General features: G+C 38.9%; 2 protein-coding genes across 5 annotated transcripts in view; one reads left to right on the forward strand and one right to left on the reverse strand.

The window, feature by feature from the left end:
• Positions 1 to 7,503, forward strand: part of LOC137340627 (transmembrane channel-like protein 7) — a 62,029-nt gene extending 54,526 nt beyond the window's left edge. For 3 of the 4 annotated variants that reach the window (XM_068003207.1, XM_068003210.1, XM_068003209.1), the window contains 2 exons: positions 200 to 278; positions 4,851 to 7,503. In XM_068003207.1, coding sequence (XP_067859308.1) covers positions 200 to 278; positions 4,851 to 4,940 — 169 coding nt within the window. In that variant the 3' untranslated portion in view covers positions 4,941 to 7,503. The remainder of the gene's footprint in view (positions 1 to 199; positions 279 to 4,850) is intronic. The other variant, XM_068003208.1, reaches the window with a different exon arrangement.
• Positions 7,504 to 20,635: 13,132 nt separating this feature from the next.
• LOC137340917 (osteoclast-stimulating factor 1-like) lies at positions 20,636 to 26,651 on the reverse strand. The gene is made up of 4 exons (XM_068003725.1): positions 26,139 to 26,651; positions 25,208 to 25,374; positions 21,758 to 21,827; positions 20,636 to 21,025 (listed from the first exon to the last, which is right to left on the reverse strand). The coding sequence occupies exons 1-4, from the start codon at positions 26,610 to 26,612 to the stop codon at positions 20,810 to 20,812; spliced, it is 927 nt and encodes a 308-aa protein (XP_067859826.1). The 5' UTR covers positions 26,613 to 26,651; the 3' UTR covers positions 20,636 to 20,809.
• Between the last annotated feature and the right edge of the window lie 465 nt (positions 26,652 to 27,116).

A 27,116-nucleotide genomic window follows, 5' to 3' on the forward strand; every position in this document is an offset into this window, starting at 1 on the left:
TGCATCTTAAATATTTTAATCCCATTATTTACCACCAAATAAGTTTAAAATATTATTCTATACGAATAGAATATGGGCAGTATTGCAACTTGGGTGCTCTTGGGGGGGGAAAAAATACAAGAGTTATATCTTGTACTATTTGCTTAAGTATTGAAAAGGGCATCATTAAATTTTTTGTTCTCTCAATTTCCACCTGCAGCCTCATCTTGTTCTACCTTGTTGCTTTGGCTGGAGCGCACAAACGAGTTGTCCATCAGCTGAGAGACCAACTGGCTATGGTGAGTGATTCCTTAATTGTTAAATATAGATTTTCAACAATATTCATTTGAAGTGATTTGGTACCCTTGTTTGTTAGACAGGTCTGTGTGACATACTTTTATTTAAATGTTTGCCAAAAATACACACTTAGTAGGAAACATCTCTCGTACGGAGTATAAAACTCAAGACTCATTGCTGCTATCTTAAAAGAGATGTAAAGCACGACTGGCTGCTGTCATTTATCTTTTTTGATTGCTTTTGATAGTGATGTGTGAATTGCATTGTAAGAGACAGTTTAGGCATTTCTTTAAAAAAAAAATACAGTTCTCCTTTTCACAGATGTAGTATTGGCGGATTTGCCTGGGGATTCAGTAGAGTATTATGAAAATACAAAGACCATAGCCGGGATTTAAACCCCCCCCCCCCCCCTTGCCTAGCGAGAATGGTGTGTGGGAGGCATTAGTATTTGAAAAAAATCTAGCTCCCAATTCCAACCTGCCACGTTCACAGCCGCCGTAATTTTTATGACTGTGAATCATGCAATGGATGAGGCTCCCGCTAAAGGTAGGCAGGGGCCTACTAAACATTCAAAAGTTGCAGCCTGGCGCCATCAACTCCGCAACGCAAGATTAACCTCACATCGGGGGGAGTCCCGCACAGTCTGCAGCCCGGAAGCAGGACCATTATGTGTGGTGCCGACTAGCCAGAAGAGTAAGTTTTTTTTAAAAAAATGTTTCTTTTAGAACTCCTTGTAGGCCAAGAGGTACTAGAAAGGCTGGCTGTACTTAAAGTAGATGTCACCCGGTCCAGATGAGATGGATCCTAAGTTGCCGAGGAAAATAAGGGTGGAAATTGCAGAGGTGCTGGCCATAATCTTCCAATCCTTCTTAGATATGGGGGTGGTGCCAGAGGACTGGAGAATTGCAAATGTTTTACACCCTTGTTCAAAAAAGGGTGTAAGGATAAACGCGGCAAGTACAGGCCAGTCAGTTTAACCTCAGTGGTGAGGAAGCTTTTAATCCGGGACAAAATTAATAGTCACTTGGACAAGTGTGGATTAATGAAGGAAATCCAGCACGGATTTGTTAAAGGCAAATCGTGTTTAACTAATGTGACTATTTTTTGATGAGGTAACAGAGAGGGCTGATGACGGAAATGGGGTTGATGTTGTGTAGATGGACTTTCAAAAGGGTGTTTGATAAAATACCACATAATAGGTTTGTCAGCAAATTTGAAGCCCATGGGATAAAAGGGGGCAGTGGCATCATGGATACGAAATTGGATAAGTGACAGGAAACAGAGTAGTGGTGAACGGTTGTTTTTCGGACTGGAGGAAGATATACAATGGTTTTCCCCAGGGGTCGGTACTAGGACCACTGCGCTTTTTGATATATATTAATGACTTGGACTTGGGTGTACAGGGCGCAATTTCAAAATTTGCAGGTGGCGCAATTTCAAAATTTGCAGGTGGCGCAATTTCAAAATTTGCAGGTGGCGCAATTTCAAAATTTGCAGGTGGCGCAATTTCAAAATTTGCAGGTGGCGCAATTTCAAAATTTGCAGGTGGCGCAATTTCAAAATTTGCAGGTGGCGCAATTTCAAAATTTGCAGGTGGCGCAATTTCAAAATTTGCAGGTGGCGCAATTTCAAAATTTGCAGGTGGCGCAATTTCAAAATTTGCAGGTGGCGCAATTTCAAAATTTGCAGGTGGCGCAATTTCAAAATTTGCAGGTGGCGCAATTTCAAAATTTGCAGGTGGCGCAATTTCAAAATTTGCAGGTGGCGCAATTTCAAAATTTGCAGGTGGCGCAATTTCAAAATTTGCAGGTGGCGCAATTTCAAAATTTGCAGGTGGCGCAATTTCAAAATTTGCAGGTGGCGCAATTTCAAAATTTGCAGGTGGCGCAATTTCAAAATGACTTCAAGAGGACATAGACAGGCTGGTGGACTGGGTGGACATTTGGCAGATGACATTTAATGCATAGAAGTGTGAAGTGATGCATTTTGGTAGGAAGAATGAGGAGAGGCAATATAATCTAAAGGGGTACAATTTTAAAGGGGGTGTACAAACAGAAAAACCTGGGGGTATATGTGCACAAATCTTTGAAGGTGGCAGGACAGGTTGAGAAAGCGGTTAAAAATGCATATGGGATCCTGGACTTTATAAATAGAGGCATAGAGTACAAAAGCAAGGAAGTTATGTTGAACCTTTATAAAACTCTGGTTCGGCCACAACTGGGGTATTGTTTCCAATTCTGGGCACTGCACTTTAAGAAGGATGTGGAGGCCTTGTAGAATACGCAGAAAAGATTTACTAGAATGGTCCCAGGAATGAGGGACTTCAGTTACGTGGATAGACTGAAGAAGCTGGGGTTGTTCTCCATAGAGTAGAGAAGTTGAGAGGAGATTTGATAGAAGTGTTCAAAATTATGCAAGGTTTAGATAAAATAAATAAAGCGAAACTGTTCCTATTGATGGAAGGGTCGAGAACCAATGGACACAGATTTAAGGTGATTGGCAAAAGAGCCAAAGACGACATGAGGAAAATTTTTTTTACGCAGAGATATCTGGAATGCGCTGCCTGAAAGGATGGTGAAAGCGGATTCAGTCGTGGCTTTCAAAAAGGAATTGGATAAATATTTGAAGGGAGAAAATTTGCAGGGCTATGGGAAAAGTGCAGGGGAATGGAACTAACCGGATTGCTTTTGCAAAGAGCCGGCACAGGCTCGATGGGCTGAATGGTCGCTTCCTGTGCTGTAACTATTCTATGATTCTATGGTTTGGCACTCCTCGGAAGGCAACTTGAGGCCTCCTGCAAACCACATGTGAGACTCGAGCCTAATGTGAGAGGTGGATTTGTGGCCAATAGTTGCAGGGAGGCTTGGTTTTGGCCTACAATGATTTGTCACTCGGTATCTTAGATGGGGTAGTCAGTTTCACAGCGGAGATATAACTTCACCAAAGTGCCATATGTGAGGGCCTAGATTAAATGCTTGGTGATGAGTAAGCATGGTATGGAACATTGGATTTGGACTTTTAGAAATCGATATGGCTGGAATGTTGCAAGCTGTCTTGTTTAGATCTTTTCAACACCGTGAAGGCAGATGTATATCATAGCTGATGAAGAAACTCTTATTTGGGCTGGGTATGTGAACCACACTCATATATCCAGAGTTCGGTGCTGACATTGATTGGGTTGGAGAGAGGTGGACAATTGCTGCTGAAGCTCTGATTTTCCAACATTTGAGTATGGTATGCATCCATGTTGTGCTCAGAAAGGAGATAGTAATGTATCCACACATTTTATGGTGAGTTGTGCTAATCACTGTGTAGCTGAGGAGTTGTTCCTCGTTCTTGCTGGCCACTTAGTGAGGGTTCAGATCTGTAGTTGTTGGTTGTCTGACCAACTAGTGACTTTCCTCTTTTGGAGAGAGGCAAGCAGGATCTTTTTGGAGTTGAGTTGATTCCAAGACAACATGCCAGTGATGATAAAAAAAATGAAGTATTTTTTCCAAGATTTAGCTTAGTATGGGCATCTTTAATTTTCTTAAGGTACATAAAGGGTTGAATTAACAAAAAACAGGTTCATTCACAGAAATTGTATCCCAACTTGATACATTTGTTGCAACATTTGAGTTGTCAGCAATTGCCTGTGGGAGGAGCTAAGCCATTCAGTTCAAATATAAACATCATTTGTGATTTGTTTTGTATTTGAAGTGTTATTTAAACTCGTAGAGTCCCAGTGACTCTTTGTAGGCATTTATCAGCCTGTTTTTTTCAAATCAGTAAGTCTGTCTGGAACCTTCAAAGAGGGTTAGGCCAGATAACTTATTTAGATGGTATGGGGGGCAAAAGAAGTTAGTAAAGAAATTATTTGTATCTCAGTTTAGCACAGAAGTTGGAAACTTATTTCTTGCCATACGAGGAGCTAAGTAGGCTTATTCATTACTGTTTAAAATATAGTTGTAACCGCTACTATTCACTTTATTTTAAGGCTTAATAAGTTTGTTTGTAAGTTAAGTCAAAGTTTAGTGTAATGTTATTGTGCTGCCTTTTGACAATTAGAAGTATCCTGTGAATGCACAGGATAGAAGGAGTAGCTTAAATAATCTAAAAAGGGTCCTCTGTTACTTGGCATACTTTGAATTTTACCTAGAATCTTGGAAAGTGAAAACACTCTCTGGTGGGTAGCTGAGGCTCTAATGAGTCAGAAACTAAAACTATCTAAAGTTTTTGGTGAAAGGAACCCAAAAGGTAACTATGCCTGGCAGTGGAAATTAGCCATGATGTGGAGATGCTGGTGATGGACTGGGGTTGACAATTGTAAACAATTTTACAACACCAAGTTATAGTCCAACAATTTTATTTTAAAATTCACAAGCTTTCGGAGGCTTCCTCCTTCCTCAGGTGAATGTCAAGAAATCTCAAGACGATGGGATACGTTGGTTTTACATTTATTGGATATAGGGTATTTAGCTGCATATCAAGACAGCATTTGTTGTTTACATATTTGGTACTAGAAATTATTTTAGGATATAAATCTTTGAGAAAATCACAGAACATCAGTTTACAGTTGTGATTTATTTCTGCAGCAGGGTCGTGACAAACAGTACCTCATCAGAAAACTGACAAGGGAGTCGAACATTTTAAAGAAGAGATTGACTAACGTTGAGAGAGAGTGAAGACAGACAGTTTGGAATACACAACAGTGCAGCAATACATAGGCAAATAGAAGGATGCTGTGTGTTACGATAGCTACCATTTCAGAAACTGTGTTTTGTATCGCAGTTTTCCTGAACGTTTTGTTACTGATAAAGATAAATTATCATTGTTCTATGTAAACATATTTTTTGTTTTTATTTTCTCTTGAAACTTCTTGAAGTTTTACCTTTGCCATATTAAAAGCCACATTGTAATTCAGTTACAAATTGTGTTAGCTGGAAACTTTTACGGGCACAAATTCTTGCAACTGTTATCGGTTTGTTGTGAACCACTTAAGTGCCATTTAAGATAAAATTTAGCATTAGTTTATTCTTTCATCTATTATTTGTTTCCCTCTTTGTACATCTGACAGAGGGTTTGTGTACACTATTACCACTTAGTACTGTTTTCTACTAGTGTGTATTTCCATTAACATTTGTGTGTGTGGTAATGGAAGAATTTTTAATACTGTGAAGAAAGCAGTACTGATAACAATGTTTACCACCCAAATGCGACAAATACTACTACCCAATTCAGCGTTCAAAACTTTGCTTCAAAAAGTCCTAATTGTTTAAAATCGAATAATACACTGGCTCCTTTCCTGTACCGAAGTTTTTACAATATACACTTGTCTTGTTTGTGAAATTTATTTTGATATATTTTTTAATGCTGCTATATAAAAGGCAGCAACTAGTTTTTTGTGACACAAAACATAATATACAGTGAACACTATTTGCACAATGATGGACGCAGGAGCATGTCAGGACATGGATATTTTAAAATCCCACCTCCACGTTGTAGATATTTTGAACCTAAGTATTCTTTTTGAATTCATGTTACTGCAAAGTATTGGCTTCACCCCAGCATGAATTGAAATGTCTTTAAGTATAACCTGATTTGTGTCTTCCTTTTGGACACATCAATTCCCACCAGTCTGCCTAATGTATTCGCCCCTTTATCAAATGCCACAATTACCTAAGCTCACTTGCTGTTTATATATTTTTAAAACTGGTGAAAAAAATCTGTTGAACTACTCTGCTTAGAGCACGCAATGTAACTGGATAGCTCAGCTCAAGCAGCCTCATAGATTCTAAAAGGTCCCAATTAGGGGGTTAAATTTCCATGGGGGATTCTCCTGATCGTCCACCATGACTTCGTAAACATTTACAAGCTCCTCCAGCATTTTCATGGATCTTTATCAGGAGAACCTCCGTGGAAATTAATGGCACAATTGATGCAATTTTATTTTGAAATATTTTTCAATGCTAGGAACAGGAGTAGGCCATTCAGCCCCTCGAGCCTGTTTTGCCATTCAATTAGATTATAGCTGATCTGTATCTTAACTTCATTTACCTGCCTTGGTTCCATATCTTGTAATATCTTTACCTAACAAAAATCAATCAGTCTCAGTTTTGAAACTTTCAATTGATCTAGCCTCAGCAGCTTTTTGGGGGAGGGTGTTCAATTTTCACTACCCTTTGCATGAAGAAGTGCTTCCTGACATCACCGCTGAATAGCCTAGCTCTAATTTTAAGGTTATACATCCCTCGTTCTGGACTCACCAGAAAAAATATTTTCTTTCTTCGCTATCAAACTCTTTAATCATCTTATATGCTTCCATTAGATCACCCCTTAATCCTTTATATTCGAGGGAATACAAGCCTAGTCTATGCAACCCGTCCTCATAATTTAACCCTTTTAGCCCTGATATCATTCTGGTGAATCTGCGCTGCACCCTCTCCAAGGCCAGTACATCCTGCCTGAGGTGCAGTGCCCAGAACTGAATGCAGTACTCCAGATGCGGTCCAACCAGAGCTTTATACAGCTGTAGCATAACTTCCACCCCATTGTATTTCAACCCTTTTGAGATAAAGGCTAACGTTCCATTAGCCTTTTTAATTATTTTTTCTTCCGGCCCACTAGGTTTTAGTGATTTCTGTGCATGGATTCCTAAATCTGTCTGCTTCTCTACAGTTCCTAGCTACTCACCATTTAGAAAATGCTCTGATATATCTTGCTTAGGTCCAAAGTGGATGACCTCACACTTCCCCACACTGAACCCCATCTGCCACAGTTTTGCCCTGAAAGTTACAAAGGGTAATAGATTATTCAATTACCCTTTGTAACTTTCTGCTCCCATCTACATTGCTTACTGTGCCATCTATCTTAGTGTTGTCAACAAACTTGGATATATGGCTCTTTATTTCTTCATTTAAGTCATTGATAATCTTGTATTGTTTACCTGCGAAATAACATTTTCTCCAGAAAACGTCGTTTTTTATTTTATAAAAAAAACTGCCATTCTTATTTATTGCAGTATTGTCTTATTTGGTTACGTTTGGTTGCTACATCTATAGGTATTTATTTTTACAGGGTATCTTTATGGGACTCCTTTATTTATGTTGTCCCATTAGTTGGATTTGCTGAAGTAAACTTACCTTTAACAAATGCACATTTATATAACAAGCTACTACAAGAAATGTTCAATAATAATGCTTCTAGCTCAATTGACTATGTATATCAGTTTGTAACATATAAGCCAAATTAACAGATTTTTGTCTTTTTAAGTAAATAAAACTTTTAAAACAATTTGTGATTTGAGTTTTGATTATCCAACACTGGAAAATACTTACTTTAAAACCAAAAGTTCAAAAGAAAAAAAAGTACAAATAATTTTTATCATGTAATTTTGGGTATCATATAGGACCAGTAATAATGTCAATGTAACATTAGATTTATAATCCATGTTCTGGATATTTCATAATATTTGCACCAAGATATATCACAAAATGTACATATGTAAATATTCTATGTTTAGGCCTAACTGTATAATTCCATGTCCAAGAAATATGTTTCTATATGTTGTGGAGATATTACAGGACTTGTGATACAGAGGGAAAAGGCCTCAAAGGGAAGTTTCACATGCAATTGAGGGAAACAAAAGCAGCCATTAGAGTAGCTAAGAAAAATCTGGAAAAGAAGATGGTGCGCAATTGACTACTGCTGGTACGAACAGCAAAAAATTTTTCACCTATAATCAGAAGACCGTTAAATATCAGGGCCACTAAAAAGACAGTTTAGGAGAGATTTAAACTGATTTGCAGAGCTGCAGAATAGTTTTGCATTAGTCTATACACCTGTGGATGATACTCGTGTTCCAGCTGTGGGGTATTGAATAGTATAATAAATATTAAAATAGTAATGAAATCTTGGATAGAATAGAAAATCTCAAAACAGATAGATAGGGCTGTAGGTCCAGATGATATCCACCCAAGGACGCTAAAAGAGATAGGACAGATGCTTTGTGAGCCCCCTTGCCCATATCCTCTCCAAGAGAGAGAAAATAGAATGAGAGTAAACTAGCAAGAAATATAAAAACAGATTGTAACAGCTTCTACAAGTATGTTTAAAAAGTAAGAGTAACGAAAGTAAACACGGGTCCCTTGGAGGCTGAGACAGGAGAAATAATGGGGAATAAGGAAATGGCATAGAAGTTAAACAAATATTTTGTATCTGTCTTCACAGTAGAAGACGCAAAAAGCATACCAGAAATAATGGGGAACCAAGGGGCTAATGAGAAAGAGGAACTTAAAGTAATTAATATTAGTAAAGGAAAAGTACTGGAGAAATTAATGGAACTAAAAGCCGACAAATCCCCAGGGCCTGACTGCCTACATCCTAGGGCTCTAAAAGAGGTGGCTGCAGAGATAGTGGATCCATTGGTTGTGATCTTCCAAAATTCCCTAAATTCTAGAATCGTCCCAGGGGATTGGAAGGTAGCAAATGTAACACCGCTATTCAAGAAAGGAGGGAGGGAGAAAACAGGAAACCATAGACCAGTTAGCCTGACATCAGTCATCGGAAAAATGCTGGACAGTAAGTTTGCAGATGATACTAAAATCTTTGCAAGGGTTAAGATAGTAAAGGAGTTCAATCTAATGCAAAAAGATGTGGATGTAATGGGGGAATGGGCCATACAGTGGCAAATGACATTTAACCTAGATAAATGTAGTGTCATGCATGTGGGTAAGACCAACACAGTATACATTTAGCATTTACAGGGAGCGATACTGAAAGCGATTGAGAGTGAAAAGGATCTAGGTGTTATTGGACACACATTACTGAAGATTCACGACCAATGCAGAGAAGCTGTAGCTAAAGCTAACAGTATTGAGTTGTATTAATAGATCCATTCAGTACACATCAAAGGACACCATTCTGTCATTATACAGGTCGCTGTTTAGACTGCATCTAGAGTACTACTCCCGATTTTGGTCCCCTCACACGGTGCATGATATGGTGGCCTTGGAAAAAGTTCAGAGGAGAGCTAAGAGAATGATTCCTAGCTTAAAAAAACCTTAGTTACTTAAATAATCTTAAAGAGCTGGGTCTATATACTCTAGAGCAGCATAAACGTGGAGGCAACCTGATAAAGGTTTATAAAATAATGAAAGGGCTGGAAAGCGTTCCTATTGATAGATTATTCCAGAATGACACATTGGGGAGGACCAGGGGACATGCATTTAAACTATGCAAAAGTAGGAATGGACTGGATGTTAAGCGGCTCTTTTCCTAGAGTGTAGCGAGCCTCTGGAATGCATTGCCGGCTGGTGTGTGTGTTGACTCTCTGCACGCCTTCAAGAGGGAGCTTGATCAGCTCTTGACAGGTATAGATTGCATCATTACAGAGGGTAAGCGGTTTTACAGATAACACATGGTCCCTGTGACATCCTGGACTGGTTTCAATCGCATGAGGGGGGTCAGAGAGGAATCTTCCAGAGTATTTTTTCCCCTTTATTGGCCCTGGGTTTTTCTCTGTTTTCTTGCATCTGGAAGATTACATGCGGTGACGGGTGGATAGGAAGTGTCAAGTTATGATGGTTCAACCATCGTGAGTGTGGAGCAGGCTTGATGGACCAGCTGGTCTTTTCCTGCTCATCATTTTTGTATGTTTCAAACGATTGTTGCTTTTTGAGGTTTCTTTACATTTATTTAAACTCTAGATATTTTTGGCATTTGTGTTTCAGACAAATGTTATAGATGAGCTTTAGTTTCCTCAGGGAATGTTTTCACTTGCCCAGGTATCTAGGTAAATACGTAACGTATCTAGAGAACAAATAGAGAACTTATTCAGTTATTGGTTTTACTCTATGTCTTTATGGAATCCTCTCCACCTCACTAAGGCGGCAGAATAACATTAAACTAGACTTTGACTTAGGCTTTAACTATCAAACAAACTTAGTAAATTGTAAAAGAATAAGTGAACAGCAGCAATAACGTCATTTTTAGAGTAGTTAAGCTTAGCTAGTTGCTCATATTAGAAAATAAAAGCAACTTCTATACTGAACTTTAAAAAAAATTATTCATTCTCGGGATATGGTTGTCGCTGGCATGGCTGGCATTTATTGCCCATCCCTAATTGCCCTTGAGAAGGTGGTGGTGAGCCGCCTTCTTGAACCGCTGCAGTCCGTGTGGTGACGGTTCTCCCACTGTGCTGTTAGGAAGGGAGTTCCAGGATTTTGACCCAGCGACAATGAAGGAATGGCGATATATTTCCAAGTCAGGATGGTGTGTGACTTGGAGGGGAACGTGCAGGTGGTGTTTTTCCCATGTGCCTGCTGCTCTTGTCCTTCTAGGTGGTAGAGGTCGTGGGTTTGGGAGGTGCTGTTGAAGAAGCCTTGGTGAGTTGCTGCAGTGCATCCTGTGGATGGTACACACTGCAGCCACTGTACGCCGATGGTGAAGGGAGTGAATGTTTAGGGTGGTGGATGGTGGCCAATCAAGCGGGCTGCTTTATCTTGGATGGTGTCGAGCTTCTTGAGTGTTGTTGGAGCTGCACTCATCCAAGCAAGTGGAGAGTATTCCATCACACTCCTGACTTATGCCTTGTACATGGTGGAAAGGCTTTGGGGAGTCAGGAGGTGAGTCACTCGCTGCAGAATACCCAGCCTCTGACCTGCTCTCGTAGCCACAGTATTTATATGGCTGGTCCAGTTAAGTTTCTGGTCAACGGTGACCCCCAGGATGTTGATGGGGGATTCGGCGATGGTAATGCCATTGAATGTCAAGGGGAGGTGGTCATTACCTGGCACTTATCTGGCGCGAATGTTACTTGCCACTTATGAGCCCAAGCCTGGATGTTGTCCAGGTCTTGCTGCATGTGGGCTCGGACTGCTTCATTATTTGAGAGGTTGAGAATGGAACTGAACACTGTGCAATCATCAGCGAACATCCCCACTTCTGACCTTATGTTGGAGGGAAGGTCATTGATGAAGAAGCTGAAGATGGTTGGGCCTAGGACACTGCCCTGATGGTATGTGAGTTGGAGGGGAAGTTGGCGGTAACGGTTTTCCCATGCATGTGCTGGTCTTGTCCTTCTAGGTGGTGGAGGTCCTGGATTTGGGAAGTGCTGCTGAAGAAGTCGTGAGTTGCTGCTGTGCATCCTGTAGAGAGTACACACTGCAGCCACGGTACGATAGTGATGGATGTTTTGGCTAGTGGATGAAGTTCCGATCAAGCGGGCTGCTTTGTCTTGATGGTGTCAAGCTTCTTTAGTATTGTTGCAGCTGCACCCATCCAGGCAAGTGGAGAGTATTCATCACACTAGGTGGAATGGAGTCAGGAAGTGAACCACTCGTCGCAGAATATTCAGCCTCTGACCTGCTCTAGTAGCCATGGCATTTATGTGCTGGTCCAGTTGAGTTTCTGGTCAATCGTGATCTGCAGGATGTTGATGGGGTCAGTGATGGTTCTCTCTTGTTGGGGATGGTCATTGCTTGGTATTTGTGTGGTGCCAATGTTACTTGCCACTTAGCTGCTCAAGCCTGGATGTTGTCCAGGTCTTGCTGTATGTGGACATGGACTGCTTCATTATCTGAGGAATTGCAAATGGAACTGTGCAGTCATCAGCGAACAGTCCCATTTCTGACCTTATGATGAGGGAAGGTCATTGATGAAATAGCTAAAGATAGCTGGGTCTGGAGCGCTGCCCTGAAGGATTCCTGCAGCAATGTTGTGGGGCTGAGATGATAGGGCTCCTTGGTGCCACACTCTGTCGAATGCTGTATTTATCTCAAAGGCAATTACTCTTACCTCACCTCTGGAATTCAGGTCTTGTGTCCATGTTTGATGTTTGGACCAAGGCTGTAATGAGGTTTGGAGCCGAGCAATCCTGGCAGTACCCAAATTGAACATCGGTAAGTAGGTTATTGGTGAGTAAATGCTACTTGATAGTGCTATTGACACCTCCTTCCATCACTTTGCTGATGATTGGGAGTAGGCTGATAAAGTGGTAATTGGTCAGGTTGGATGTATCCTGTTTTTTGGACAGGACATACCTGGACAATTTTCCACTTGTCAGGTAGACGCCAGTGTTGAAGTTGTTCTAGGGCAGCTTAGCTAGGGGTGTGGCTAATTCTGGAGCACAGGTCTTCAGCACTTACAGCAGAGATGTTGTCAGGCCTGTAGCCTTTGCTGCATCCAGTGCACTCAGTTGTTCCTTGATACCATGTGGAGTGAATGGAATTGGCTGAACACTGGCATTTGATGGCGGGGACCTGAGGAGGAGGCCAAGAAGGATCATCCACTCAGCACTTCTGGCTGAAAATGGTTTCAAATGCTTCAGCCTTGTCCTCTGCACTCATGCTTGGCTCTACTATTGTTGTGGATGGGATGTTCATGAAGCCTCCTCCAACCGTTAGCTGCTTAGTTGTCTACCACCATTCACGACTGGATGTGGCAGGGCTGCAGAGAGCTATGACCTGATCCGTTGGTTATGGGATCACTTAGCTCTGTCTTTAGCATGCTGTTTCTGCTGTTTAGCTGTGTTGTAGCTTCACCAGGCTGGCACCTTATTTTCAGGTACGCCTGTTGCTGTTCTTGGCATGCTTTACATTGAATTGCATAGATTATACAGCAAAGAAACAGGCCATTCGGCCCAGCAGGTCCATGCCGATGTTTATGCTTCACATGAGCCTTCTTTATCTAACCCCATCAACATATCCTTCTATTCCTTTCTCCCTCATGTGTTTATCTAGCTTCCCCTTAAATGCATCTCTGGTAGTCACCTGAACTACTCCTTGTGGTAGCGAGTTCCACATTTTAACCACTCTGGGTAAAGAAGTTTCTCCTGAATTCCCTGTTGGATTTATTAGTGACTATCTCATATTTATGGTCCCTAGTTCTGGTCTCCCCCGCAAATGGAAAAATCTTCGCTACGTCTACCCTGTCAAACCCTTTCATAATCTGAAAGACCTCTGTCAGGTCACCCCTCAGTCTTTGCTTCTTGAGAAAAGAGCCCCAGCCTGTTCAATCTTTCCTGATAGATATAACCTCTCAGTTCTGGTATCATCCTAGTAAATCTTGTTTGCACCTTCCCCAGTGCATGTATATCCTTTTTATAATATGGAGACCAGAACAGTTCACAGTACTCCAAGTGTGGTCTAACCAAGGTTCTATACAAGTTTAAATAACTTCCCTGCTTTTCAATTCTATCCCTCTAGAAACCCCAGTACTGTGTTTGCTTTTTTTATGGCCTTATTAACCTACGTTGCTACTTTTAATTATTTGTGTATCTGTACCCCAGATCCCTCTGGCCCTCTACCCCATTTGGACTCTTATTTTCCAAGGAGTAGTGTGCTCTTCTACACTTCTTATTGAACCAGGGTTGGTCATCTGGCTTGATGGTGATAGAGGAGTGAGGAATATGCCAGACCATTAGGTTACAAATTGTGATGGTATTCAGTTCTGTTGCTCGATGGCCTACAGTGCTTCATGGGTGCCCAGTTTTGAGCTGCTGGATCTGTTCTTAATTTATCCCACTTAGCACGGTGGTAGTGCCACATGACATGATGGAGAGTGTCCTCAGTGTGAAGACAGGACTTGATCTCAACGATGACTGTGCGGTGGCCACTCCTACCAATGCGGTTATGGACAGACGAATTTGTGACAGGTAGATTGATAAGGACAAGGTCAAGTAAGTTATTCCCTTGTGTTGGTTCTCTCACCACCTGCTGTAAGCCCAGTCTAGCAGCTATGTCCTTCAGGACTCAGCCAGCATGGTTAGTGCAGAGTCACTCTTGCTGATGGACATTGAAATCCCCCACGCAGAGTACATTCTGTGCCCGTGCTACCCTCAGTGCTTCCTCGAAGTGGTGTTCAACATGGTGGAGTACTGATTCATCAGCTGAGGGAGGGCAGTAGGTGATAATTCGCAGTGGGTTTCCTTGCCCATGTTTGACCTGAAGTCATGAGACTTCATGGGGTCCGGAGAGCCCATGTTGAGGACTTCCAGGGCAATTCCCACCTGACTGTGTGCCACATTATCCCCACCTCTAGTGGGTCTGTCCTGCCAGATAGGACCTACCCAGGGATGATGATGGAGAAGTCTGGGATGTTGACTGATATATATATATTCTTGCAGAAAGGTTCTATTTCTCTTTGAAAGCATTAGACAGACCTCGCCATTTTGAACAAGGTTAATAAATACTTTCCAAACACTGCCTGGGACCAGCCAGATACGAACAACTGTCTTTTAATTCAAACATAGCTGCCAATCAAACACATATTTGAACAAATCCCACAAGATGTTTGCATTTGAATTGAATGTTTTGGCCCCTCCCTTGATCATCAGGCACAGACAAAATGACTAAAAGCTGTAACAATGTATCAAGTTAAGTTATAGTTTGAATTCTGGAGTGATGCTGGGTTTGAATCGCTTACGTAGAATTAAAAAAAGCCAATACCATGCTAAATCTTAGGGAAAAAAATACTCTAATTTTGTCACACCACTGCAATTACTTCAATTCCGTGCATCATTATAATTTATATTTACAATAAATATTTATATCCAGTTTTTAATTACTAGGATCAATAGAATATATAATGAAGGATTGTGAGGATACAATCATTTTGTGATTCAGTTCATAGTTAATAAATGATGAAATATTGGGCGGTCGACTTCGAAATAAATCTATCTCATGACTTCTATATATCCTCTATTTCTTCTGTACTATGTGCATATATGTTCTGGGAAAATGAATTGTCCTGTTTCATACTAAGATCACTTACGATTAATATGTATTAAATTCATTTTAATAGTTGAAAATATCAACATTTGTAACCTTTTAGAGGTGAATGGTTGGATATTACATTATTCAATTTAAAATCATACACCATACTGAAGCCAGAGCATAGTAATTCATGGTAAAATCTAAGAATTGGAACATTTGTATGTGATGGAATAATCCTTTATAAATGAACAATGTGTTTATTTTCTACATGAAATCGTTCAATAGTTGGAAAGTACAGAAGGTATTGTGAGGAGTTTAGATAATAGAGGAACAATGATACTATATGAATATTTAATCATTTAAGGATTAACAACTGATACATTCACTAAACATTTATCCAGCATTAATCCACAATTTATTATTGGAAAATAATATTACTATATAACAAAAAAATTAAGAACTTAAAGTATTCTTGAACTGACTATCTTTTTCATTTACTGTAAAAAAAATAAAGCCTATTAAAAGTTTTTATGTTGAAATTACATTTACCATCTTGTTATTTGATCTTATACCACTAAATCATTTCATCTTGAAGCATAGCACAGCTAAAGTTTATTGTAAAGATGTAAATATGGTATGAATTAATTAGATTATATATGAGACTCATTTTTTCCTCTCACTTCAAAAAATATCCTCAACACTTCTTCCTGTTACATGATGCTTTATAATGGAATACATAAAACACAATATATTTTCACCCTCCTTCATGTCACTTAATCTAAAAATTATAATTGAGCATTCCATACAAAAAATAGTAGCAATTTTTAATATCGCATTGCAAACATATGCTGCATTGGTGATAGTTATCAAAGGAGTATGAAAAATATCCCACAGCTCTTCACATTTCAACCACCTAAATTGGTACTATATCTCCCATTATAATGAATCTACTGAATTGTATTCAATTACTGTGTAACGGTGGAACTCCACCTACACTAATTGTACGGAATTGAAGTGGTAATAATGACCTTTTACATTAAATGCCAGTAGGTAATTTATATATTTTAACTATTTGTATATATATCAAGTCAGTGACCTAAATACTTGCATAGCTTCTTGAGTTGTTAGTACAAGTATCTGTATTAAGGGCTGTGTAATAATGCTTCATTCCATTTTTGCCCTAAGATAGTGTATTTCACAATGGGGGAGAAGAGTGGGAAGGTCATGTGACATGACTTCTTTGTTGCCTTTGAGAAGGTTGAAAGGTGATCTAATCGAGGTGTTTAAAATGATAAAGGGATTCCATAGGGTAGATATAGAGAAGCTAATTCCTCATAAGGGAATCCAGAATAAGAGGGCACAATCTTAAAATTAGAGCTCGGCCACTTAGGAGTGAAATCAGGAGGCACTTTATTCATACAAAGGGTAGTGGAAATCTGGAACTCTCTCTAACAAAAGGCTATGGGTGCTGGGTCAATTGAAATTTTCAAGATTTTTGTTAGGTAGGGGTATCAAGGGATATGGAGCAAAGGTGGGTAAATGGGGTTGAGGTATAGACCAATAGAATATCTAATAGAATGGCAGAACTGGCTCGAGGAGCTGAATAACTTACTCCTGTTCCTACGTTCCCTCCTCTTTCTTCCTGCTGTTGCTCCAAGAACATTTATCTGCTGCTTGAAGCATTTTTGCCCTGATGCGTCAATCCCAAAGCAACCACTGTTTAGTTTGTTGGAGTTGTTAAGGCCAGGTCCAGAAGTGTCATAGCACTGATGGAGAGTGCAATTTCATTGTTCATAAAATGAAATGCAATTTATAAGTTAATCTCCTCCAATAATTAGTTCAGCTGGTGTTTTTAATTCACAAGCTATGTTATGCCTACATCAGTATATGTAAATGGCATAAGGAACATAAGAACAAGAATAGGCCATTCAGCCCCTCAAGCCTGTTCTGCTATTCAATTAAATCACGGCTGATCTGTATCTTACCTACATTTACCCTCCTTGGTTCCATAATAATTTAACTCTTTTAGCTCTGGTATCATTCTGAGAGATGTAACTGCCATTACTTAGTTTGAAAGCAGCTCTCATGATTTTCTGCGAAATGGCAAAGTAATACTGAGGTATGTATGAAAGCTGAATACAGCATTTGATAATTTATGTCTATATGTTTGAGTTACTGACCCCATTGTACGAAATACTGATCATACTTAAATCACAAATACTGCTCAAACAAAAAATGGAATTTGTATATAATTAAATCCAATTCATTTAAAACTGAAAGCAAACTACTCTTCATCCACAGTAGGACTGTATTTTTGGGGATACTGTGTGATTTAATTTTTCTTCTGATACATTTGGTATTGTGTGCATTCCTAGTGAAATCAGGACACTTATTAGGCTGGAGATTCTTTTGCATAAACTCGAGTGATATAACTACAAAATGTATTATTACGGAAGTTTGTCAGTGACCTTTTTTGGGATGTCAGAAAAGATTCACTATTAATTATCATGTGCCTACATTTTACATCAGTAATAATGGATATCAGAATTATTTCTCTCTGCATCAATAAAATTAATAGATACAGAAAGTTGAGTTAAAATGCTACTGAAATCTGGAGCTGTTGAAATTATTTTGTCATTTTGCCAGTCTTTTTATCATTGTCTACCCCAGAGGGCTGTGGATGCTCAGTTGTGAGTATATTCAAGACTGAGATCGATAGATTTTTGGACTCTAAGGGAATCAAGGGATATTGGGATCAGGCGGGAAAGTGGAGTTGAGGTCGAAGATCAGCCATGATCTTATTAAATGGCAGAGCAGGCTCGAGGAGCTGTATGGCCTACTCCTGCTCCTATTTCTTATGTTCTTATGTACTAGTTAATTTCCTGTGAAGTTGCTGATGGACAAAAATAGAAAAGTAAGTACTATATTTGTATGCTCTGATATTTCATTACTATTTCATTGTCTATTGTCTACCGATAGATCTATTGAAATCTTATAGCCAAGAAGGAAATTCAACCAGAGAAACAGTCATGGGCCTGTGGTAACTGCTATTCATTGGTCCCTGGTAATCATGTGACTAATTAGGAATTACATCACAATGACAAAATAATATCATAGAGCAGTTTCAACTGCTTTTTTAAAAAAAAGTCCCTTCAAAAATATCATAGTAAGTACAGGACAGGAGGAAACCATTCGGCCCATTGTGCCTGTTCCAGCTCTTTGAAAGAGCTATCCAATTAGTCCCATTCTCTTGCTCTTTCCCCATAGCCCTGTAAATTTTTTCCCTTCAAGTATTTATCCAATTCCCTTTTGAAAGTTACTATTGAACCTGCTTCCACCACCCTTTCAGGCAGTGCATTCAAGATCATTACAACTCGCTGTGTAAAAAAATGTTTCCTCATGTTGCCTCTGGCTCTTTTGCTGATTAACTTAAATCTGTGTCCTTTGGTTACCGACCCTTCTGCCACTGGAAACAGTTTCTCCTTATTTACTCTGTCAAAACCGTTCATGATTTTGAACACCTCTATCAAATCTCAGCGTATCCTGCTCTCTTCTAAGGAGAACAATCCCAACTTCTCCAGTCTCTCCACATAACCTGAAGTCCCTCATCCCTGGTGCCATTCTAATAAATCTCTTCTGCAGCCTCTCTAAGGCCTTGACATCCTTCCTAAACTGTGGTGCCCAGAACTGAACACAATACCCCAGCTGTGGCCTAATCAGTATTTTATAAAGGTTCAGCATAACTTCCTTGCTTTTGTACTCTATGCCTCTATTAATAAAGCCCAGGATCGCATATGCTTTTTTGACACCCTTCTCAACTTGTCCTGCTACCTTCAAAGATTTGTATACATACATCCCCAGGTCTCTCTGTTCCTGCACTCCCTTTAAAATTATACCATTTAGTTTATATTGACTACCAAAATGCATCACTTCACATGTCCCTATGTTAAAATTAATCTGCCATGTATCTACTCATTTCACCAATCTGTCTATGTCCTCCTGAAGTTTATATCCTCCATATTGTTTGCTATATTTCCGAGTTTCATATCATCTGCAAACTTTAAAATTATACCCAAGTGTACTACATAAATATTAATAATTTGGGATCGGAGAGTTCAACATTTTCTTCACATTTATATTAATAACTGACTAGTGTTATGTGATACATTTTGGTAGGAAGAACGAGGAGAGTCAATATAAACTAAATGGTATAATTTTAAAGGGGGTGCAGGAGTAGAGAGACCTGGGGGAGTATGTACACATATCTTTGAAGGTGGCAGGACAAGTTAAGAAGGGTGTTAAAATAGACACAGATTATTATTTTCTGTTATACCATTGGTCATCTGCCTATATTATAAAATCTGTATCCATCATACCTCAGGCATCATACTTTGGATATGCAAAGTGTGTGTCACACTTGTACCTGATTGGCTGATATACCGTATTCGTAAAACAGCAATTAGGCACAATTTAAGAGTTGGGACTAAGTAACAAGTGGGAACAAAAATGATCAACCAAGTACAAAAGCTACTAATCGAGAGGCAGCAATTAAGCTTCAGGAACAGCAGGGGAGCTACTAATGAATTAATTCATTTAATCAATCTCTTCACTTACCATCACTACCACCCTATCATATACACTTCCTTATAAAACACTATTTCTTTGGATTTCCATCAGCAACATGTATGGAGAGCTGCTAAAAATTATAAAAATGCCACATCTAACATGGACTTCCTATCCATCACACTTTGGATACCGCATTGTTCCATCACATCTGCAGCAAGTAAATTTCTGTGTCATGCTTATAATTCATTCCATTTCAATTAATATTTTTTCCATCTGATTTGCTGATATGCAGATTTAATAATTAAGCTGCAAATGTATTTAGTTTAATTTCACCAAATGGATATTTCTTACGAAGAAGAAGGTGAATCAATCAAATAGCTCAAAGAAGTTCTTGAAAACTTTTCTCCAGTTTTTGATGCTCTTTGTACTTTAATACTGTATTTGCCAACTGTCTCTCTACGTGATCCAAGACTCGAGCTCATGGTGTTTCCTAGAGCTATCATTCCCAGTTAAAGAGTCTCAACAATGTAGTAGATAAAACATGCATCTGCGCCAACAACTCCCAACATGCTCCAATCTTTGCTTGTGCGAATGCCCTGGAAAAAACCTCAAGGCATATACCAGGTTCAGTCTCTGCCACCAATCTGTGCACTAAAACTCAAAGGGTTAGGATTGACAGCAATAATATCAATGAGAAGTCTGTTTTCCTAAAGGCACCAAAACAAGGTCAAGTGAGGTTAGTTTTGAGAGAAAAACTATTTTCAAAAAACTGTTTGTGACTGCCGACAGAGAGAGAGAGAGAGAGATTTAATATATAGCTGTGATATGTGAAGAGAATGAATGAATGAATGTATCAACCCACAGTAGATAAGGAAAACTATTTACTTTCTGGGAACCAATCAAAAGCAATTACTTCACTATTTCTGTGCAAAACTCTTACGAAATGTTTTCCACATCCTTTCAGTGACCATTTGGGTCCCTCTTCATTTCCATAACGCTTTCAACAGGAGACCTTTGGCTAACTATAACCAACACTATGGAGGATCTATTGCAGCACATATAACATAGTAAATACATTTTACGTTTTTGTTCATAAGCATCACCACAGGAAATCAAATAGTATTACAATAAGAAAGTTCCTCCTAACATCAGAGTAACATTATTACTGTAATGTTAGGGTTTGTTTCCTAATTGCAATAAGGTAGCTGAAAACCTTTTAAAAATGGCCAGTTAAGGAAGCCTGAAATGCTCTGGAGCCAACGGCAGTCAAAGCATCAACTTCTGTCAATTTCTTCTTCATTAATCATATTCAGAGCCAGATCCAATGCTGTTTCTAAGTTATTATCTGGAATATCAGACAGTGCACCATTATTTAGGAGCAGTCGCTTAATCCTCTTGTTATTGTGTAAAATCCCATAGTGCAATGCTGTTCTGCCTTCTTTGTCCTGGCTGTCTAATTGTTTCTGCACATCAGAATTTTGCAATAATACCTACAAAACATAACAGTTGAACCGATTTTTAAATGCATTTATGAACAGTTTTTGCTATTCTAACTTTCAAATACAAGTTATGTTTTATTATGATGAATACAACTCTGACTTGAACATATAATTGTCAACATTTAAGAAAGGGAAAATAGAAGTCATAAATTCTTTTCCATAAACATGTCCCTCTTCTATTTTTTGTATTTTATATACTTAGATTAACTAGTGCTTTATGTTTTCGAAACATTCTGTGCCACCCTACTCATGATTTGTTTGCAGTTCACAAATAGATCTCACTGTCAATGACTTTAGAATTCAGATTCATGGTAAAGAAATAAGGGAAACAGCACTGGAAACATATTTTAATATTTGGATCCTCCTGTTTAATCAAAATGGTTAAATCAATGCATATTATGTCCTCTTGTGCAATGTGACTGTTCTGGCTCATGGCGTCTGGTTCTAGCTATCTACTGGTATGCAATGTAGCTTGACATTAATTACTTATACAATAGAAGGATACACGCTGTTAATCTTCTTGGAGTGTTGGAGTGTTCATTTTTGATATAAATTAAAATATGGTGTATTGAAAAGTGCCAAATCGACTAGAAGTCAATTTCATAGATCAGTTGTAATTGTTTCTTTTGATGACATCATTAAATCCCTATTTGGACATGGTAAAATTCAGTTCAAACTTTAATATTAGATAACCAGAACCAATTTAAACTAAAAGTAAAGTACCTGGCAGATTTCACCATTCCCATATATAGCAGCTATGTGCAAGAGAGTCCTCCCAGCATCATCTGTGTAACTGTATAATTTTAGATACAAAATGTTATTACAGTACAGAATTATGTTGCATAAGAACATAATTTAATGCAAAGGGTTATATCCATACTTATGTTCAATTACAAAAGCACACAGTTTTCCTGTGTTTCCTAAATATAGGTGTGCAATTACATAAATCATATTAAATGAATAATCTAGTTATAGAAAGAAGCAGTTGCTTTATAGAAAATAAATAGTAGAAAATATTAGGATCAAGGAAGGTTTTTGTAATCTTTCCCAGGAGATTGTGTGTTTTTGTGTGTGTGTGTATGTGTGTGTGTCGGTGGGGGGGGATGTAGGTGATGGTGTGCAGAAGTTACACCATGCCCGGATGGACCAGCTGATCATTTTGTCCTTTTTCATATGTTCATGTGATGTCACAAATAAACAAGACAATGACAATTTAACAACAAAAAGATGCTTTTGTGATGAAATGCTATCAGTTTTTTTAATCACTGGGAGCAGGAATTTTTATATAGAGATGCACCTTTAGTGCATGAATAAAAGCCCAAGGAATCAATCTGAACAACTTGCCTTTTCAAATTCCTGAGAAGTAGAAGACATTGTCAATATATTGTACAGCAAGACCTCCTTTTTAAAAGCAGAGAGGTGACTGTTGTAATGCTTAATGTGTATACTTCGTAGAAGTTCAAGTTATAAGGTAAATTAGAGAACTAATCCTTTCAAATTAATTTTGGGACCAATTGGAGGCCATACTGAAATTATGCTGTCAATAATGAGCAAGCAAAATAACTAAAACAAGAGGGTTTTGTTTTCCTTTATCTTGTGCTTGATAACCTGAAAATGTATGGGTAACACGTTAACGTAGTTTAAGTGAACATAATGATTATAATTTCAAGTATGTGTCCTTCTAGCTCAAGAAATGACTAAGATAAAGGAATCTATTTGCTTTGGTGTTGTGGTCAACAATGCTGCTTAAGTGATTATTTTGTTTCAAGGAATTTATTAAGTTTTTATTCCACTGATGTTTTCATACGTGAAAATGCAAAAGTGGAAAGTTTACATAAAGTTAACTTTACTGCTACAATTCTTAGGCATGTCTTCTAGCTAAAAAAAAAATCTATTTTTGATGACTGGATTTATTTCCTTTGACTGGCCAGATTGTCTGCAGTGATGGTCAATTGTTGTAGCTCATGTATTTAAGCTCAAATGTCATTCACCTACATGAGACTATCTCAAATGAAGATTTTGAAGAGGAGAGATGAGTAACAAAGATGATTGCGACTGCCCAAACTGGAAGAAGACAAAATATGACTTGGTGAAGACAGACTTAGGCATAGAAGTTTACAGCATAGAAGGAGGCCATTGTTTCTGGGTCAGCTCTTTGCTACACCAATCCACAACTAATCCCCATGCCCTGCCACTGCCCATAGCCTTGTATCTTTTTCTGCCTCAAATATTTATCCACTTTTCCCTTAAAATATGTAATGATCCTTGCCTCAACCAATCCCTGTGGCAAAGCATTCCACGCTCCAATAATTGTGTGTGAAGATATTTCTCCTAACCTCTCTCTTCATTCCCTTAGTGACAATTTATAATTGATGATACCTCATCACTGACTCCCCAGCCAGAGGAAATAGTTTCTCCCTGTCCACCCTATAGAAACCCATCTTAATTGTAAAAAGAAACTCTAATAAATCTCCTCGTAGCCGTCCCTACTCCAGTAGAACTGGTCCCAGTATCTCAAACCTCTCCACATAACTATAGTTTCCCATTCCTGGCATCATCGTGGTAATTCTACATTGTATGCTATCTATGGTTTTAATGTTCTTTCTATAAAAGGGCAGCATAAACTGCACAGTAATCTAACTGCGGCCTAAACATTGTCTTGTACAAATTTATTATTACTTGATTACTCTTGTACTCTAAGCGCCTATTTATAAAACTCAAATTATGGTGTGTTAAATTAGAAATAAAAAATTCAATAAGTTATTATAGCTGAAGTACCAGTTTAAAATTAGGATCCTAAATTTTAGTATATTGCATATTAGATATATATATATCCCTTTAGTGCACTTCTGTAAGATATCTATAATGCTAGGGATTAGTCTCACAGCTGGGTACTGCTCCTGAGTTTTACCACGAACTGTCCATGTAATCATAGTCCTTCACTAGGCTGCCATGTACTATTCGTTGAAGTGTTTTTAAGTGACTGAGGTGACAATAGTTAGCCATGTCTCAGTGGTAGCACTCTCCCCTCTGAGTCAGAAGGTTGTGGGTTCAAGTCGCACTCCAGACAATTGTGCGCAAAATCTAGGCTGACACTCCAGTGCAGGACTGAGGGAGTGCTGCACTACCGGAGGTGCCATCTTTTGGATGAGACATTAAACTGAAGCCTTGTCTGCCCTCCCAGGTGGATGTAAAAGATCCCATGGCAATATTCGAAGATGAGCAGGGGAATTTCCCCCGGGGTCCTGGCCAATATTTATCCCTCAATCAACATCACTAAAGCAGATTAGCCAGTGATTATCTAATTGCTGTTTGTGGGACCTTGCTGTGTGCAAATTGGCTGTCGCATTTCTTACATTACAACAGTAACTACACTTCAAAGGCAATTCATTTGCTGTAAAGCGTTTTAGGGCATCCTGAGGTCATGAAAAGCACCATTTAAATGTAAGTCTTTCTTTTTTTCTTTCAATATAAATTTGCAGACAGGGACTATGAATAAATAAAAATATTCCCATTTTTGAAAGAAACCTGATGGGATAAGACAGTTATGTAATTTGATTAAAATCTGTATTATAGGAACTGAGATGACAAGCAAGAGGACAGGTAGCCCTCAAACACCTGTAGCCCCTCTGGTGCACTCCTGCCATAACTTCAACAGGAGTGCCCCAGCAATTAGGATGGGACCCAGATACATCAGGTCCTGGCCTTGTGTTGGGGATTCTGGGAAGACTTGTTAGATGTGGATTGCAATAGCTTGGCCTAAATGAGGCCATGCTGTTAGGAGGGTTCAGGGATTCCCTGTGCTGAGAGATCCCAATTTCCCAATGCTCAGAGAGACCCAGCAGAGGTAAGCTTGGGAAACTAGGTGTACTGGTCAATCGACAGTGGAACTGGAGCCCACCTTGGAGTCCAGTCTGTGATTGTGGCCTGGAGCCCTGAAAAAAAAATGACAATTGTTTTTTAAATGTATTTAACTGTTGCCCCACTACAAAGCGGGATGCTGGAGACACCTTCTTTCTGGGGAGAACCAGTCGCCAACCCCTAAAATCAGACTTCCCCGCCACCCTACCATGGCAGGCAGTCTATGTGTGTCCCTAGTGCTACAGGCACATGCATGGATGTGCACCATCCCCCCCACCCCACACACCCAGTTAAACTCAGTTTTGCACTTACCCAGGAAGGCCAATGTGATGCTGACAGAGATTCTCGAGTTTATTATGTTCTCCATTCTTAATGGTTTTTATGGCATATTTGAAAATATCGCAGAGGCTTACATCATCTGTGCTAATACAGTTTATATTTGCTTCATTTTCTTTGGTAGAATATGAACTCTTTTCATTCTGTGAAGGCACATTGGACAAGAATGTGAACAAATTCTTTTCCTTAATGATTTAATTAATACAAGTAACACTGAAGGATTTTCTTTCATTTGACTTGTTTGAACAGGTGTTAGGAGTAAATTTATGAGTCCATAGTGCTGGCGAGCAGTCTCCCTGCCAGCAAACACATATTGGAAGGACTTCCTACTTATTAAAATGAATGGCAACACAGACTTGCAAAATGACCCCTGTTATTCATTCAGTTGTACAAAAATGGTAACATCAGCTAATACAGATAGCAGAGATGAACACAATATCAGGTCAAACAGTGACCTCAATAGTTTGGCTCACAACTAGCACTTCATTTGGCTAGATTCAGAATTCTTACAATACACACTATTTAATACTGGTCGGCAAGAAAAATACATGGTCAACTGAAGAAAGAAAGTCCTGGAGCATTGCTTGTAGCTTTGCTATTGAGTCTTGCACTGCAATTTCAGATCTTGGATTGGATTGGTTGCACATAGGTTCACCAACTAAACTATATTAATATTTGCTGCATCATTACAACATATTTACAGGTATCTGCTTGTTATTAATTTCTGACATTCCACTGCAAAGTATTTTGTTGGATCAGAACTTTGCACTGAAGTTATTAGACAATAAATATTGCAACAGCTTTTTGCTTTTACTATTCATTATTTAATTTAACATTACATATCTGCAGCTAGTTAGCAATCAAATGCTCATAATATTCTGTGGAAAAGGTTAAGATACTATCCTACCGTTAATTTAATTCTCCTTGTATCACAAGTACTGCTTTGGCTGTCTGAGTCAGACAGTTCAGTAGCTGCAATCCCTTTTTTTAATGAGCTTTCAGTTTTTGATACTTCAAATATAACTGGTTCTTTAACTTGATCTTCTTCAGTATATTCCTCAGGTTCAGTATGATCTGGTTCTTCTACACAACCTCCAAAGTTACTTTCAGAATTTGGTACATTTTGCAAGCTTTCAAGGTTGCTCATAGCTGATGGTCCTAGGCCCACGATTCTCTCTGTTGTCACATTTTCTTCCTGCAGCAGGCTTGTCACTGCTTTTTGTAGCAATTCTGTATTTCCATCAATGTCATGAATGGAGCTTGTGGATTTCATAATTGCCAAGTTATTGCCATCTTCAGCAGTATCATTAGCAGCCGCAATGTTTTCATGAAGACATTGTGTTGCTGATATCAGTGATTTCGACTCAGTGTCACTAGTCATTTTCAAACTACCATGAACAAAATGTGGATTGCCGTCTACTTCACTCCATTCTTTTTCTGACTGGCTACTAAGCAGTTTTGATTTTTCTACATTTTCCATGAAGGTAACTGGAAGTTGCTGTTCAATTTTCTCACAATGGTGACTGTCCACACTTAAGGATTCTTTAATATTATTGGATGGGATATCCTCAGTACAGGTAAGCTTTTCAAATTGGTCAGTTACTTCCCTCTCATCTTTCTCATCTGAACTGATACAGGCAAAATTCTGAAATGTGTTCTCTTCACTGATGTTGCATCCATTATCTATACTATTTACTTCTTTGGAAACTTTTAGATTTTTCGAGTTTGCATTTTTCGAGTGGGCACTGGATGCTGGCGGTCTTTCTGGACTCTCTGCTAAAGAATTCTCACATTCTGACAAACAAAATTCAAGCTGACCTCTAGAAAATGACTTTGGCATCGACTTATTTGGGGAGTCACATCTTGAGTCAGTGCTTGATGTAGA

Source organism: Heptranchias perlo, chromosome 22 (genome assembly GCF_035084215.1).
Source record: "Heptranchias perlo isolate sHepPer1 chromosome 22, sHepPer1.hap1, whole genome shotgun sequence".
Classification (NCBI taxonomy): Eukaryota; Metazoa; Chordata; class Chondrichthyes; order Hexanchiformes; family Hexanchidae; genus Heptranchias; species Heptranchias perlo.